Source organism: Aspergillus brunneoviolaceus (assembly GCF_003184695.1).
Source record: "Aspergillus brunneoviolaceus CBS 621.78 unplaced genomic scaffold BO95scaffold_81, whole genome shotgun sequence".
NCBI lineage: Eukaryota > Fungi > Ascomycota > Eurotiomycetes > Eurotiales > Aspergillaceae > Aspergillus > Aspergillus brunneoviolaceus.
The window spans coordinates 100,528-113,334 of record NW_020290811.1 but is presented as its reverse complement, the minus strand read 5'-3'; the positions used below and the strand labels follow the sequence as shown (position 1 = coordinate 113,334).

Below are 12,807 nucleotides of genomic sequence, written 5' to 3'. Positions count from 1 at the left end.
CGTGAAATGATGAGAAAGGTGATAATGACGAGACAAGGTGTTGTCGTTGCCACGCAAGGGCGGGTGTTGTGGGACTTCGCGATGGCGGTTGAACTCGAAGATAGGAAGCGTGGTGGATGAAACGCGTTCTTTAATGGCCGAGGAGAAGCCCCATTCACAACGCAAGTAAGCCGGACCCTGGTCTGGGTTGCCTGCCAGGTGCTCTATCGGCGGTTCTGTTGTGATAGAGCTGAAGGAATACCTGGGGGATTGTGGAAAATTGGTAAAACGGAAGAAAAATATGCAAATGAATTAATGATTAATGGAAAGGAAAGAGGGGTGCGTGTATGGTCTGTCCAGATTGGGAAGGGGCACTTAGCTTAGATAATATCGAGGCCTTCCTCTCGTATAGACGGGGAGATTGTTGAGACTGGCCTAGCATTAGCTGCATGATCCGTCCATCACTCTCCGGCTAGAAGGATTCGCCGTTGCTTTTCGCCTTCACTCCTGGTCATGGGGGCCAAAAATTCCCTCCCGCCCGACAACTGGTATCTCCTTCTCTCCCTTTGTCGCCTTGTTGCTTGCTTGCTTCCTGGGTTGGTGAATACAGGACTGCCATCATGGTGGGTACTGGGAACTCCCATCCAGTGTCTCTCTTCTCCGGGAATTACCGCCTGGTACAAACGTGACTGCTTATTTGGAAGTTACGCTCTAATACTTTATATAGTTCTTGGAAGCGCTGCAGGTTTGGCTAACAAGTACTTGCACTGACAGGTCCCGAAATCCGTTCACAGTCCGAATCCCGTCCCGACGGAGTCGACTACGCTCGATCAAAAGACATTCTTTAGCGGCAGGGGAGAAGGCTTTTGAGGCTAGTTCCTCTATGAGCATCGTGTTGGCCATGATGATGTGCCGGAAGTAAGGCACCTAAGCCCGTAGAGCATGGGCAAAAGATGCTTATCCCAACTCCAGTCTCTCATCCATGTGAATAGCACCATGCTGATGAATCTTCGTACTTATTGCTTACAGTACGATCCGAAGAATCGCTCCTGTTGTGCGTACGCTTATCAGCATTTCACCCGCGTGTGCACACATACACACATACTCGCTGTCCCTCTTGCAGAACACTGACAGTGAAGCATAGACCATGTGCGGCCGAATAATCCCAGTCACAGCAACGTGGTAGTCCCAGGATCATGCCAGATCAAACTGGCATTTTTTTTGGCGAATTCTTCACTCGTTGATCCCTGCAACCCGACGACAAACAAAGCCTTGCCCCTCACCTGGCCCTAGTCTCTAGCTCGACCCTACCAGGCACTATCTGAAGCTCGGGACCACAATACCCTCCGTGCCCACCTATGCTAGGGACTCATTCTCCTCTGAAACATCGCAGAGTAGCAGCCACTTCTTCAGAATCCAATCCCAGGCCGTCACCACACGACCAATTCTTTATCCTTGCGATGAGTCTCATACGGAATGCGTTTTGATTTGGTGGTCGCGGCGGCAACATATTTGGCGGCATTCGATATCGGACATTTGACGGAGCTGCGGTTTTTGGTTTGTCTGTGAGTAGGCAACCTTGCAAGACTAAGCTTACAATGCGAACTTATTACCCGAATTGAAAATTGAAAGGGTAATTGAGATTTTCTAGCACGAATATTCGAGATAAGGACCAAAGATGCTCTTGCAACAACCTTAGAGAAGAATAGTTGGCATTAAGTGATCCCCCACTCTCCACCCCACTGTCCTCCTCCAGCACGTCTCGCGTGGGATTTTGTTTTTCTTCCTTTTCACTTATCTTTTCGTTTGTCTCTTCCTATCCTCGATTCAAAGCTGCAATGGAGATTTCTCCTACGGTCTAGAACGATCGTAATCCATTCATGGGTATACGCCGGCAGTCACAGCCACATGGTGTGTCTCCACTGACTTAGCCCACCAGTCTATGACCATGTAGTAAGTGATTTGCTTTTCCAATGTGCGTTCTTTTTTAATTTCTTCTTTTCATACTTATCAGAATCTCACTTTCCCCAAATTCTATTTTTTCTCCGCGTGGACACATGGCTGACGATGACTGATGGATACAGGAGGATCTAGACGATCTGTCTGGGGACGCAGAAATACCGATCCCACGTTCACGACTGGTCTGATAGCGATGATCGACAGAGGCAGCTTCCTCATCCCGGATAACCTGCCTTTGCCCCTCACCCTTCTTTTCGCGATTTTTCTCTGTTACTGGGTCTGCAATGTCACCCAATTCGAGCCTCCTCGGCTCGAAAAGCCAAAAATAAGGGTCTGTGCAGGTCAGGATCGGAGCAAGCGGAGATCGCCGAATCATCAGCTCGGATGGCGCTGGCTTCGCCGTGACGATACCGGGCTAGCATTGATTTGGCAGGTCCTGCGAATCGATTGGGGCTCCAATAACAACCTGTCAAATGTGTCTTAGTGGGTTCTGACTAAAGAATCCTGGAACTTATCCTGGGGCAATCCTTTCTCTGAATCATGGCGGGAAGTACGTAATTCCCTGGGAAGCCGCTTGCTGCTGCGGTGCCATTCTCAAACTGATTTCTCTCTCCATCGCGAGGCTGTATTGGGTCAGCCCGCTCGGTGAAGAAAGCAAGCAAGCATTATTTGAACGTTTGTTGCACGGGTTTCACAAGCTGACCGACCAAAGACCTTGAAGGTTAAGGCACCCTGTTAGATTTGCCAAGGGCGGCGCTCGGTGGAAGATACCGTACCTTTGCGCGTTGGGTTGTCTCTCGAAAATCGCTTGACAGAATGGCAAAGTGGTAGAGTGTTTCTGACAGGCGTGACGCCAAGCGGGAAGGATCCATGCGCCAAGATCGTTGTCCAACAAGATCACGGACGATGCGATGGCTCCGACTCCGACTCCCACCTTCTAAGTTACTGAGTATCTTCCTCCTCGGCTGCCGGGAATCGATCTTTCGGCGGGCCGGCTTGTCCGTCCGTCCCAATTGATTAGGCCACTGGGTCTTTAGTCGACCCCGTTGTAGTGTCACAGCCCACGAGGCTGAAGGTTACTAGCCCACCCAGAACTCACACTCTCACGGCTAAATCCTCTATTTAGAGAGAGAGAGAGATGGGGGGGGGGGGGGGCTTTTGCCGGTTTGAAGGCAGATTTTCTACTGATTTACGTGCGTAAGTGGCGTTTGATCTGTTTCTCGTATGATCGGCGTGGTGTGGTGCTGATTTGCATACTTACAAAGGCACGGAGGCGTTGCGATCAAGGTGACTTTCGGGTTTGAGTTACATGTCGGGCAGCATACCAGCACAACCTCACTGCTGCTGCAGATGACAACATTGTTGCAGATTACGAGGCAGATGCAAGTATATTGGCAATCTCCAGTTTTGTACTCCGTACATGACAGACAATTGCTGCAGCGTGCAGATTTTCATCTCGGCGTTCCGACAACCCGGCTAGGTTGAGCACTAAACTGGATAAGACCCGAGCATATTAAGCGATAAGCTAAAGTGCCACGAAGGGAAAAGCGTCACCTGTTGTATGCACTCACTCGAAGGAGGTTAATATACGATCTTGGCATTTGGGCTTGGCGAATGAAACGATGGCCGCGGCTTTGCGCACTTCTCCGTGGAGCATTGGTGGCTTGAAGGCTTGAAAGGGCCGGGCCTCCTGGCGCCTCCCGCTCTTCCTTTCCAAGTTCTGCGCGGAAGTTGGCCGAATGGAGAACAGTCTCCTTTCTCGGGTACGGAGGTTCATTCACCCGTGCAATTCACTTGAGGCCTCTAGCAATTGAGAAGCATGTTTGAGCAGATTCAAGCACCGTGGTGACTGCACGGAGCAATGGCATTCCTGAATCTGACCCCCATGCTCGGAAATAGATGTCAAGGCCAAGTCTTCACGGTAGCAGTCCCGAGAAAACACATGCCGATCCACTCCATGGAGAAATTTGCTGAGCGGTCAGTGCTCACCTCGAGGCAAACGCTGATAGGCTGTTCTCCACGACTTAATAACGCAACTTTCCAGCTTGTTGCGTGGTGCGGGGCTGTCTACAGCGACCACTCGACTCTAAAGCCTCGAGTCGGTTCCACATACGGATATTGGTCCACGAAATCCTGCAGCCTTCAGATGAGGCTCTACAGGGTGAAACACTCTTCGGTAAGCACCCCTCGAAACAGCAAAAGAACGTATCTTAATTGAGCTTTAGTGCTTACGGAGGGCTGTGTTGGCGTACGCAACCCAAGAAATCCTAGTCTATGTGGCTGACTACTATAGGCCATTTTGCCAATGTCACGTTACGCATAATTGCACGTGCTATAGATTCTGACCGGGCAGGTATTGATTGCCTCGAATAACTGGAATGTTCTACGTCCAGGGCAAGCGAGCCTAGACAGGTAGTTAAGTGTTGTGCTTATGCCGTTTGGAATACACGAGAACGCAACCACTCACGCATGGGGGTCGAGCATGTCGATCGCGACTTAAGCTTTACTGCAGGTTCGCCGAGGTGACTGCTCAAGATGCTAGATTTCAATGTGCTTTCTGACTGTGAGTACATATAATTCGGGTCCCAAATCCACCCTCTTTGGCCCGTGGTGCCAACGCTAACTGACACACATTGCCTGTCAGTTTAGGCTAGTGTCTTGTCGGAAAGTGGGTCCGACCATATGATAAAGTGGTTAACCTCCAGAAAGGCTAGCATTGCGACTAGACACCTAGGATTGAGTCTAACGTGCTGAATTTCGCTGAACCGTCGGGACAGACGTCACATTGGGCTACGACCAGTCCAGCCTGGCCAGGCATCGAATCTCTGCGGGTAAATATCCCGGGTAAATGGGTTGATACTACACTACTAGGTAGTCAACCATGGTTTCCCAGAACCACAGAACCATAAAATATCCCTCCGCGCAAGGTTACAACCACAAGCGCCTCCCCCCTCTTTCCGGTGGTCTTTTGTGCGAGAAGCGATAACGTTCTCTTCCTTCCAACTTTAGCGATATTAAGGTGGTATTCGTCAGCCCTCGCGTGTCAAGGTAAATTCTACGCCGCTGGCCCCTATTGGGGCGAGATCAAGCCACTACGAGACTAATCCACGCACGTTGCACACTAGTCTCGAAGGTTGATCAGAGCCTTAATCTAACTTGCTGAGTACGAGGTTCCAAACTAGCCCGCAAGATACGATAAGTGAACCAGGTAAGCAGCCGTTGATCTGTCAGACTGTCACCATCTGCGTTAGACCTAACCATGTGGCGATCCAGTAACGAGGTTCGCGCACCGTTGACAGCTAATTTTGGAATGGGGTGAGGATTGCACTGCAGTTGGTAAGATTAAGCGAAATTAGACTTCTGGATCCTCCTTCAACTTCATCTCGCACACTCACTCAATCTGGGCCTGAGGCTCAGTTGTTGGCGGAAGAAAGAATGCACCAATCACAGAACCTACGAATGGCGACAGTCAGCCGTGTCCTTTTTGTCATGCCTCTGTGTAGGAAATTGACTTATCTTATGTTCATTTCATCTAGGATGCCGCTCTTCCTGTTGATCGAAGTGAAGTGCTCAACATCCTAACACCATCGCGAATATCTCTCATGATAGTCGGAAGGAACCGGAACTCCATTCATTCCCAACCTGCTGCTATCTCGTATCCAGAAGCGAGCACAGGCTTTCTGCGTCCCCATCCCCACAACTTGCGCAGTGTCACCTCAAGAGTCTAGGTGTCGCTGGCGGGTCTCTCGAATCTTGATGCCAGTCTGCGGATCTCCTTGACAACGGTTCGGCCCGATCCGGCCTTGTGCGACTTCCATTCAGGTTTGTATCGCTGTGCGATGGAAATGAGGACTCGTGCTTGGTGACTAGTATGCCATGCCAGTCAAAAGAGCCAGTTGTTCAGTTTCCAGTCATCGATCCTGGTGGTGGAGGTTTCGCGTCTAGCGGGCGCCATAGTATTGTTCAGATAAGGTAACTAGGTCGGTCGCGACGGCAAGCATCGCAGCGTGCATAAATTCACGCTACTCTTAGTAAGTAGTACGTACATGAAGAACTACGTACTTAGTAGCTACAGCAAGGTGCTAGTCTGCAAGAAGGATAGCATTAGCGAACTGGCCAATGAGAGGCTTGATAGGTCTTGATATTGTGGAAACTGCTGTCTCAACAACTTTCAAGGTGGACCGGTGGATGCGTAGGGTATGAAGGAATTAAAATAGCAAGGCCCTTCCGGTCGTCCGCAGATTGTAGCCGATTTTCGTTGCCTTTATTGTTCCCTCCTATGACGGAGCATTGCAAGGTTGGAGAACAGTGTAAGTCTGTCTCTACGCATGTTTCTGCTACCACGGAACATCCACTGCCACGGTAAGTTCACTGCTAGCGGTTCTTAAGGGCGTAACTTGACTTTCTTGAGTATGGATATAACGAAGGTGTGGTTTGAAGATGCACAGCATGAGACAATCATAAGCTCCTTCCGCCCCCTGGCACCACCGCTAATATAATTACATGCCTACTTTATCTCTGTGCGTATTTACTTACTTAGCTCGTATATAGTTGTACTCTTTTGTACTACAACTACTACTACTACTACTACTACTACTACTACTACTACTACTACTACTACTACTACTACTACTACTACTACTACCACCACCAGTGAGGCAGCCCAACCCAGCACGTGCTCTAGTTCCAGATCTCAATCGGTGTTACCGAACCCCCCCTCCCGACCGTTCCACCTTTTTGTCTCATATATTCAAGGTTGTGAATCCTCCGACTCTGACCCGCCAGTCCAGCTAGATACCTATGCCCTGGCCATGCTTGGCAATGGGGACTTGCTCGTATTTTCGCCGATCCCTGTCCCATCGGGCTGCCTTGCTTCTGCTTTGGGGACCTTCTGGTTGCCCTTTCGTCCTTTTCTTCCTTTTCGTTTGCGCATAGATGGCTTATCCGTACAGTCATCAATGCTGATTCACCGTGGCAATGAGGCTGTTGTCGGGTTAGTGAAAGACCCGGCTTGGCGGTGCACCAGTGGATAGGCTGTTATCATGGAATACCAACAAGGTTGTTCATTTACCACGAAGTCATAAATATCCTTTTCGCTGATTGACTGATTGACTGGTTGGCACACAGCATTGGTTTGAATTGGTAGCAGGTTCTGTTCACTCACAACCATTGAACTATATAGTAGCTGTGATTGGAGTAGCAGGCGCTGCCAGCTTGAGAAGATCGACAAGGTACTGTGATCCCTCCATCCTTTCTACGAATGGGACTAACTAGCCCTGTCTTCAAAGTAAGTTGTTTTCATTATAAGCTAGCTGCCAGAGTCAATTATCATTAGGTCGTCCTGGAAAATGATTCTCAATTCAGTCCGAACCAAGTCCGAGAGTTCAACGAGGAAAGACATGGTCCAACAATTCCACGTGTGGAATGCCAGAACGGCCCCTTCGGCCGGTGTGAAGGGCTACATGAGCTATCAGCAAGGGAGTACTAGGTACAGTACAATTCACACTAGATGGGAAAGCACAGATGTATCAACTACCGTCTAGTGCAAGTTGTGGTGCATGGGGCGGCCCACCGTGACGTTTACCATTCAGCATCCCCCCACCATACCCCCTCCCCCTCCTTATCGTGCAGCTCTTCAGGAATCGGTCTACCCACCCATCTAGGATTGCGGATGGGTCACGTAAAAGCAGTCGCTCACTCAGCTCTAGTCAAGCTGATTCCGCAATCCGGGGGTCTCCTGATAATGATTGCCGTGCCACGCGGAAGTCGACCTCCATTACAGTTTGACATGCTGACAACGTCTCACTTCAGGAAGACAATTGGCCTTTTCCTGCGGTGCAGTGAAATCGCGCCTTTCTTCAGGATGTTAATCTACAAATCCTTTACCTTTCACGAGTACCTCAAGACAGAGGGATTGACAGGTGACTCACCCACCTGAAGTAAGGCGTGGCATGGAGCGACTGATCCTTCCACCCTCGAACTCGCCTTAGCCACCATCAGATCGAGCCTCCGCCCACCGTACCAACCACACAATCGCTGCATATACCGGCGGGGCGGCAAGTCTTGGGTTGAGACGATGTACAAGGGGCCTTGACTAGGTTATCGAGCCATATGGCTCCTGCTACACAGGGTCCTTGAGTAGGTAGTCGTGGGGGATGCCCGGCTTTTACCGCCAGTAGTCCGATTAACCACCGCATGTTTGTGAAAGGGGACAAATAAAGGCTGTCTCCGATTGACCTCGTTATTCCCTATGTATGCAGTCAATAAATATGGTTTAGGATATTCCATGGAAGCCATGAGGCTAGTGCTGACAGGATGGATTTACCTGTAGGTAAGACAGACGCTAGAACAAGTTCGGAGTTGGCAAAGTCCGAGTTGGTGAATCGGCGGGTTGGTGGGCATGGGCTGGCTTCAAGGTTTCTTGTTCCTCCCCGTTCCCCTCCGGTTAGTACTAAGTAGTCTACCGACTCTGACTCTAGCCTAACTGTAGTTTAGTCGGCCGCCTGGAAACTCGCCCGCAATCCCAATCTTACCACCTCCACTACTTCCTTTCCCTTTCACAACCAAACTCCTCCTCCTCCTTCTCGATGTCTTCTTGATGATCAACATCATCCTTTCCTTTCCTCTCTTTCAGCCTAGATACTGTGATCTGATTTCTTAATTTCTTTTTTTGTATACTGTGCGAAGGAATTAACGCGGCGAAAAATAAAACGCCACTCAACCGGTCAAATGGCCTCGACAACTAACAGTATAAATGGCGAGGCTGTGGCCGACCCCGTCCCTATCGCCGTAGATCACGACTCGCCTCAGGAAGACACCTACCCTGCTCCCTACGGTCGCTCTTGCTTTAACTGCTCTCAAGCCAAGTGCAAGTGTATCTATCCCAAGGCAGGCGGTCGTTGCCAGAGGTCAGCTTAATTTATCCCATTCGCCGACCTCGTGCATACATGCATCTGTTTGTTCAAAGGTGGTGGCATTAACCATCCTCTTTCCTTCAGATGCCAACGCTTGGATAAAGAATGTCGCCAATCCGCTGCCAGTCGACGTTCAACCACGCGCAGGTCGGTTACCTCTTCCAAAAGCTCGGCCAAGATCTCTCGCCTGGAAGACAAACTGGAGGATTTGGTCTCGCTGCTGCGCGCGGGAGTCCAACCGAATAATGTCACGACCACCACCATGCTCGGCCTGCTCGGACAGCTGCCGGACAACCAGAACTCGTCAAACAGCAACGCCGCATCCCCTCCCAACATGTCCGACATCCCCATGGGCAGCAGCTCCGGACCCAGCCCAGTCTACGCCAGCCGCAACACCGGTTCCGCTTCCACCCCGGACACTAGCATTTCGGACAGCGGGGGCTCGTTATCTTCGGGCGCATCGTCACTGAACGCGATGGAGCCGTCGGGCTTGCAAGCAGAGGAATTACTCACATTCTTCCAAACTCAAATGCTTCCTTATTTCCCATGCATGTATATCCCTCCAGGCACCACGTCGCAGAAGCTTCGGCGAGACCGCCCGTTTTCGTGGCTGTGCATCATGGCTGTCACGTCCCGGAGCAGCGCGCAAAGTCGCCCGCTCTTCGATAGAATCAAGCACATTGTGTCACAGAAGCTGGTGCATGAGTACACGTGTCGTGACCTTGACATCCTTCAGGGACTCCTGATCTACCTCGGATGGTAAGGCACCCCGCCTCAGGCCGGGTTTATGGGTGGCTGACCTCGATTGGCTCAGGTCCAATCAGCAAGTTTACAATAAAGCCAACGTGCATGTATTCACTCAGCTCGCGAACGGCATTGTCTATGAGATGGGTCTCTTCAATCCCGAAGCGAAGGGGAAGCACGTACTCTTGTGTGTACACACGGAAGCACACGAAGACCGCGCAGCACCTCCCAGTCAGATCATGGAACAACGCCGGGCTGTCCTGGGATGCTTCCTGCTCACTTCAATGTATGCTATCGCCCTTCCTACTGTTGATGCTATATGCTAACATCGAATCTAGCATTGCTACCTTCTTACAACAAAGCGACTCCCTGCGCTGGACATCTTATATGGACGAGTGTCTCCGTCTACTCGAAGAGCAGCAGGAAAGCATCAACGATGAGATTCTCGTTCAGCAAGTACGACTTCAGTTGATCAATGACAAGCTTAGTTTGGGGGGCTTCTATGGGGCGTCCTCTACATCCAGGGAGTCGATGCGACCGTCGCCTGCTGTGTATATCCGGCCGATGCAAGCTCAGCTTCAGACTCAACTCCAGGGAATTATGAGTAGAGTCCGACCCAACTCACAGGGATACAGTCAGTAACCTTTAGATCTCTGAGATTTGGATCGATCACTGACTATCTGGTCCAGAGATTCTTCTACTGCATCACTACAACACCTCATTAAGCCTTTACGAGTCCGCTCTTACGAAAGGTGCCATTGCCTCCATCACAAACGTGAGCTACGAACATCTCGACTATCTTTATGGTTGCCTTGAGGCTACCAAGTCGTGGTTCGACGTGTTCCTGAGCATTCCACCGGCGGAGTATATTGGGTTTCCTTTCGCTATCTTCTCGCAGATGGTGCAGAACCTTGTGACACTCTACCAACTGACGACCCTGGACAACTCCGTTTGGGATACGACCAATGTCCGCCGAACGGCAGATATCATACAGATCATGAACATGGTGATATCCAATATGGGTCAAGTGGCGTCTCTCAATGGTATTGACGGTGATCCTGGTGGCGACATCTTCTCAAACATCGCCAAGACGTATCAGGCCGTACGCATGGGCTGGGAGACCAAGCTGGATCCCACTCCGCTGGGCTCACACGCGGCAAATTCGATTCCGTCGCTGTCGGTTCCAGCGCTCTCAGAGCCCCCGGATGCCCTGTCGGTGTCAGACACCTTTCCTCTGGTCGAAGATAACGACTGGCTCGCGGACATGCTGAGTACGATGGACAGGAACAACAAAGGCCCAATGGCTGCCATTCCTGGCGTCCCAGGCGTACCATGAGGCATGATGTGACTGCAACCGATCCCAAATTGCCTCTCATCTGAAGGCATCCCACTATACGCACGGTCCGAGGTGGCGCGATGGGCTGAAGCCAGGCATTAGTAGGCCTCCGCTCCATCCACATTGAGAGACCCCGCTGTCTCTACTCACGGGCTTCAACAGCGACCTTTCCCTACAAGGCAGACTATGCCGAGTTGGACGGCGTTATAGTCGAGGAGACTTCGTGTCGCCGGGACTTCTCGATTCGACGTCTATGATTTTCATGAAGATACTGTAATAATTGATCGGACCTGACATACCAGGGCTAGATTTGTTGGCGCGGAGGTTCCCTTTTATCTCGTCCTTGCTCCTTGAAAATTTGGCATCTGGCTTAGATTCCCCTTGTGCTTGTGGATGTGTATCTTAGCGTTCCTCGGATAGCTATTGGATAACTAGATTTTGGTATCAATTATGGTCACTCACTATCAGCGGCGGCTTGCTGGCTACCAGGTGGCTAGCAGTCTCGGGCCTTGGTTACTCGTGCTAGGGAGCCATGGAAAGAATATAGACATCAGGGTCATAGGTCTAGTTTATCTGGCAACTCTTGATGAGTTGGAGAGCCGCATTCTAAAAGGTTTAGTAAAAATAGACGAAGAGTCAATCTACACACTATTGACGATTGTTTCTCAGACTCGGTGGTTTCGACATCCCTGTGAAGTCTCTCAGACTGCATTGCTATAGAGATTAATGGATCCTTGCCTTCTCGTCTCTCCATGTTGTCCTAGAAGAATACTCCGGGCAGTGGTTGAGGGGTTACGCTCCAGCGGAATGGCAAGCGTTCAGTTGTCCAGGGCCACAAGAATACATAGACCATTCCACCTCTTGCTCAGCACTTCCCAGCAAAGGTACACTCCGCCGTCTCCGCTCGACAGGAATACGCCTCCATATTACCCCGGAGAACTTCCGGACTCCTGTGAGAGGAAGATGGGTAGGGCATTCTGTCTGTGTATGTACAGTATGCGTCTTCCGTCTCGGCTACTTAAATCTACTTCAGTGGTGGTAGGGATAGGGCACAACACGGCACAGTGAATGATGTCAAGGTTCACATGGGCATACATAGACATTGAAGAGAGAAAAGATGGCATGCGATGAGAGGGATAGTTGATTGTTGTAAGCTCGTGGTACCTCCCTTGGTGTGGATTGCTTGATGCTTCGTGGCGTAGAATTGGGCTCTGGTTTTTTGTTGGGGGGGTATAGGTTATGGGATTGATGCAGTGGATGCGTCTGGTTGTCTTCTGGTTCATGATGGGGGTGTTGTATGATGACGTGATGGGAGATACGTTGGGGATTAGGTTGGTGAGAAGGCGTTTGGCGAGCAGGGGTTTCTGATGCCATGGGTTTTCACCGTTTTGGTTTGGTGTTCGATGATGCCGCTCAGTATACGAGCCGGGTGTCGTTGGGTTTACTAGCTCGTGGGTGCAACTCCGTCGACCACGTGGCGATGATGCGAGATTGACGGTCTAATGCCGTCGATCATAAACAACTCTACATCGAGAAAGAAAAAACGGTAGGCGGGTAGGAATCTGTTGCATACATGCCACTGGAACAAAGAGACAAAAACACAAAAAGAAGAAGACACATGCACCCGATGGGGATTGAACCCATGACCTTCGCATTACAAGTGCGACGCTACTACCACTGAGCCACGAGTGCATCTGTGGCGAATTGGTTGCCGAGTGCGGTTCATACGGCACTCGGCGAGCGGGAGGGGAAGAAAATGTTAATGTTGCGCTTCGCAAAAACAACTTCCCAGGAAGTTAGTGATCCCAATGCACCGAATGGGGTTTGAACCCACGACCTTCGCATTACGAGTGCGACGCTCTACCACTGAGCCAC

At 50.6% G+C, this 12,807-nt stretch overlaps 2 protein-coding genes and 1 non-coding gene across 3 annotated transcripts; 2 read left to right on the top strand and 1 right to left on the bottom strand.

Annotated features, from left to right (window-relative positions):
• The first annotated feature begins 6,995 nt into the window (after positions 1-6,995).
• BO95DRAFT_274294 (uncharacterized protein) lies at positions 6,996-8,216 on the top strand. Its single transcript, XM_025581605.1, has 3 exons — positions 6,996-7,169; positions 7,314-7,859; positions 7,929-8,216. Exons 2-3 carry the CDS (start codon positions 7,448-7,450, stop codon positions 8,030-8,032), a joined length of 516 nt encoding a protein of 171 aa, XP_025437843.1. The 5' UTR covers positions 6,996-7,169; positions 7,314-7,447; the 3' UTR covers positions 8,033-8,216.
• A 37-nt stretch (positions 8,217-8,253) lies between these two features.
• BO95DRAFT_456714 (Zn(II)2Cys6 transcription factor) lies at positions 8,254-10,932 on the top strand (the record flags this gene model as incomplete). Its single annotated transcript, XM_025588427.1, has 6 exons — positions 8,254-8,269; positions 8,732-8,846; positions 8,937-9,611; positions 9,667-9,882; positions 9,935-10,205; positions 10,288-10,932. 6 exons carry the CDS (start codon positions 8,254-8,256, stop codon positions 10,930-10,932), a joined length of 1,938 nt encoding a protein of 645 aa, XP_025437842.1.
• A 1,619-nt stretch (positions 10,933-12,551) lies between these two features.
• Positions 12,552-12,624, bottom strand: BO95DRAFT_t275. Its single transcript has one exon. It is a non-coding gene; the product is annotated as a tRNA-Thr (tRNA).
• Between the last annotated feature and the right edge of the window lie 183 nt (positions 12,625-12,807).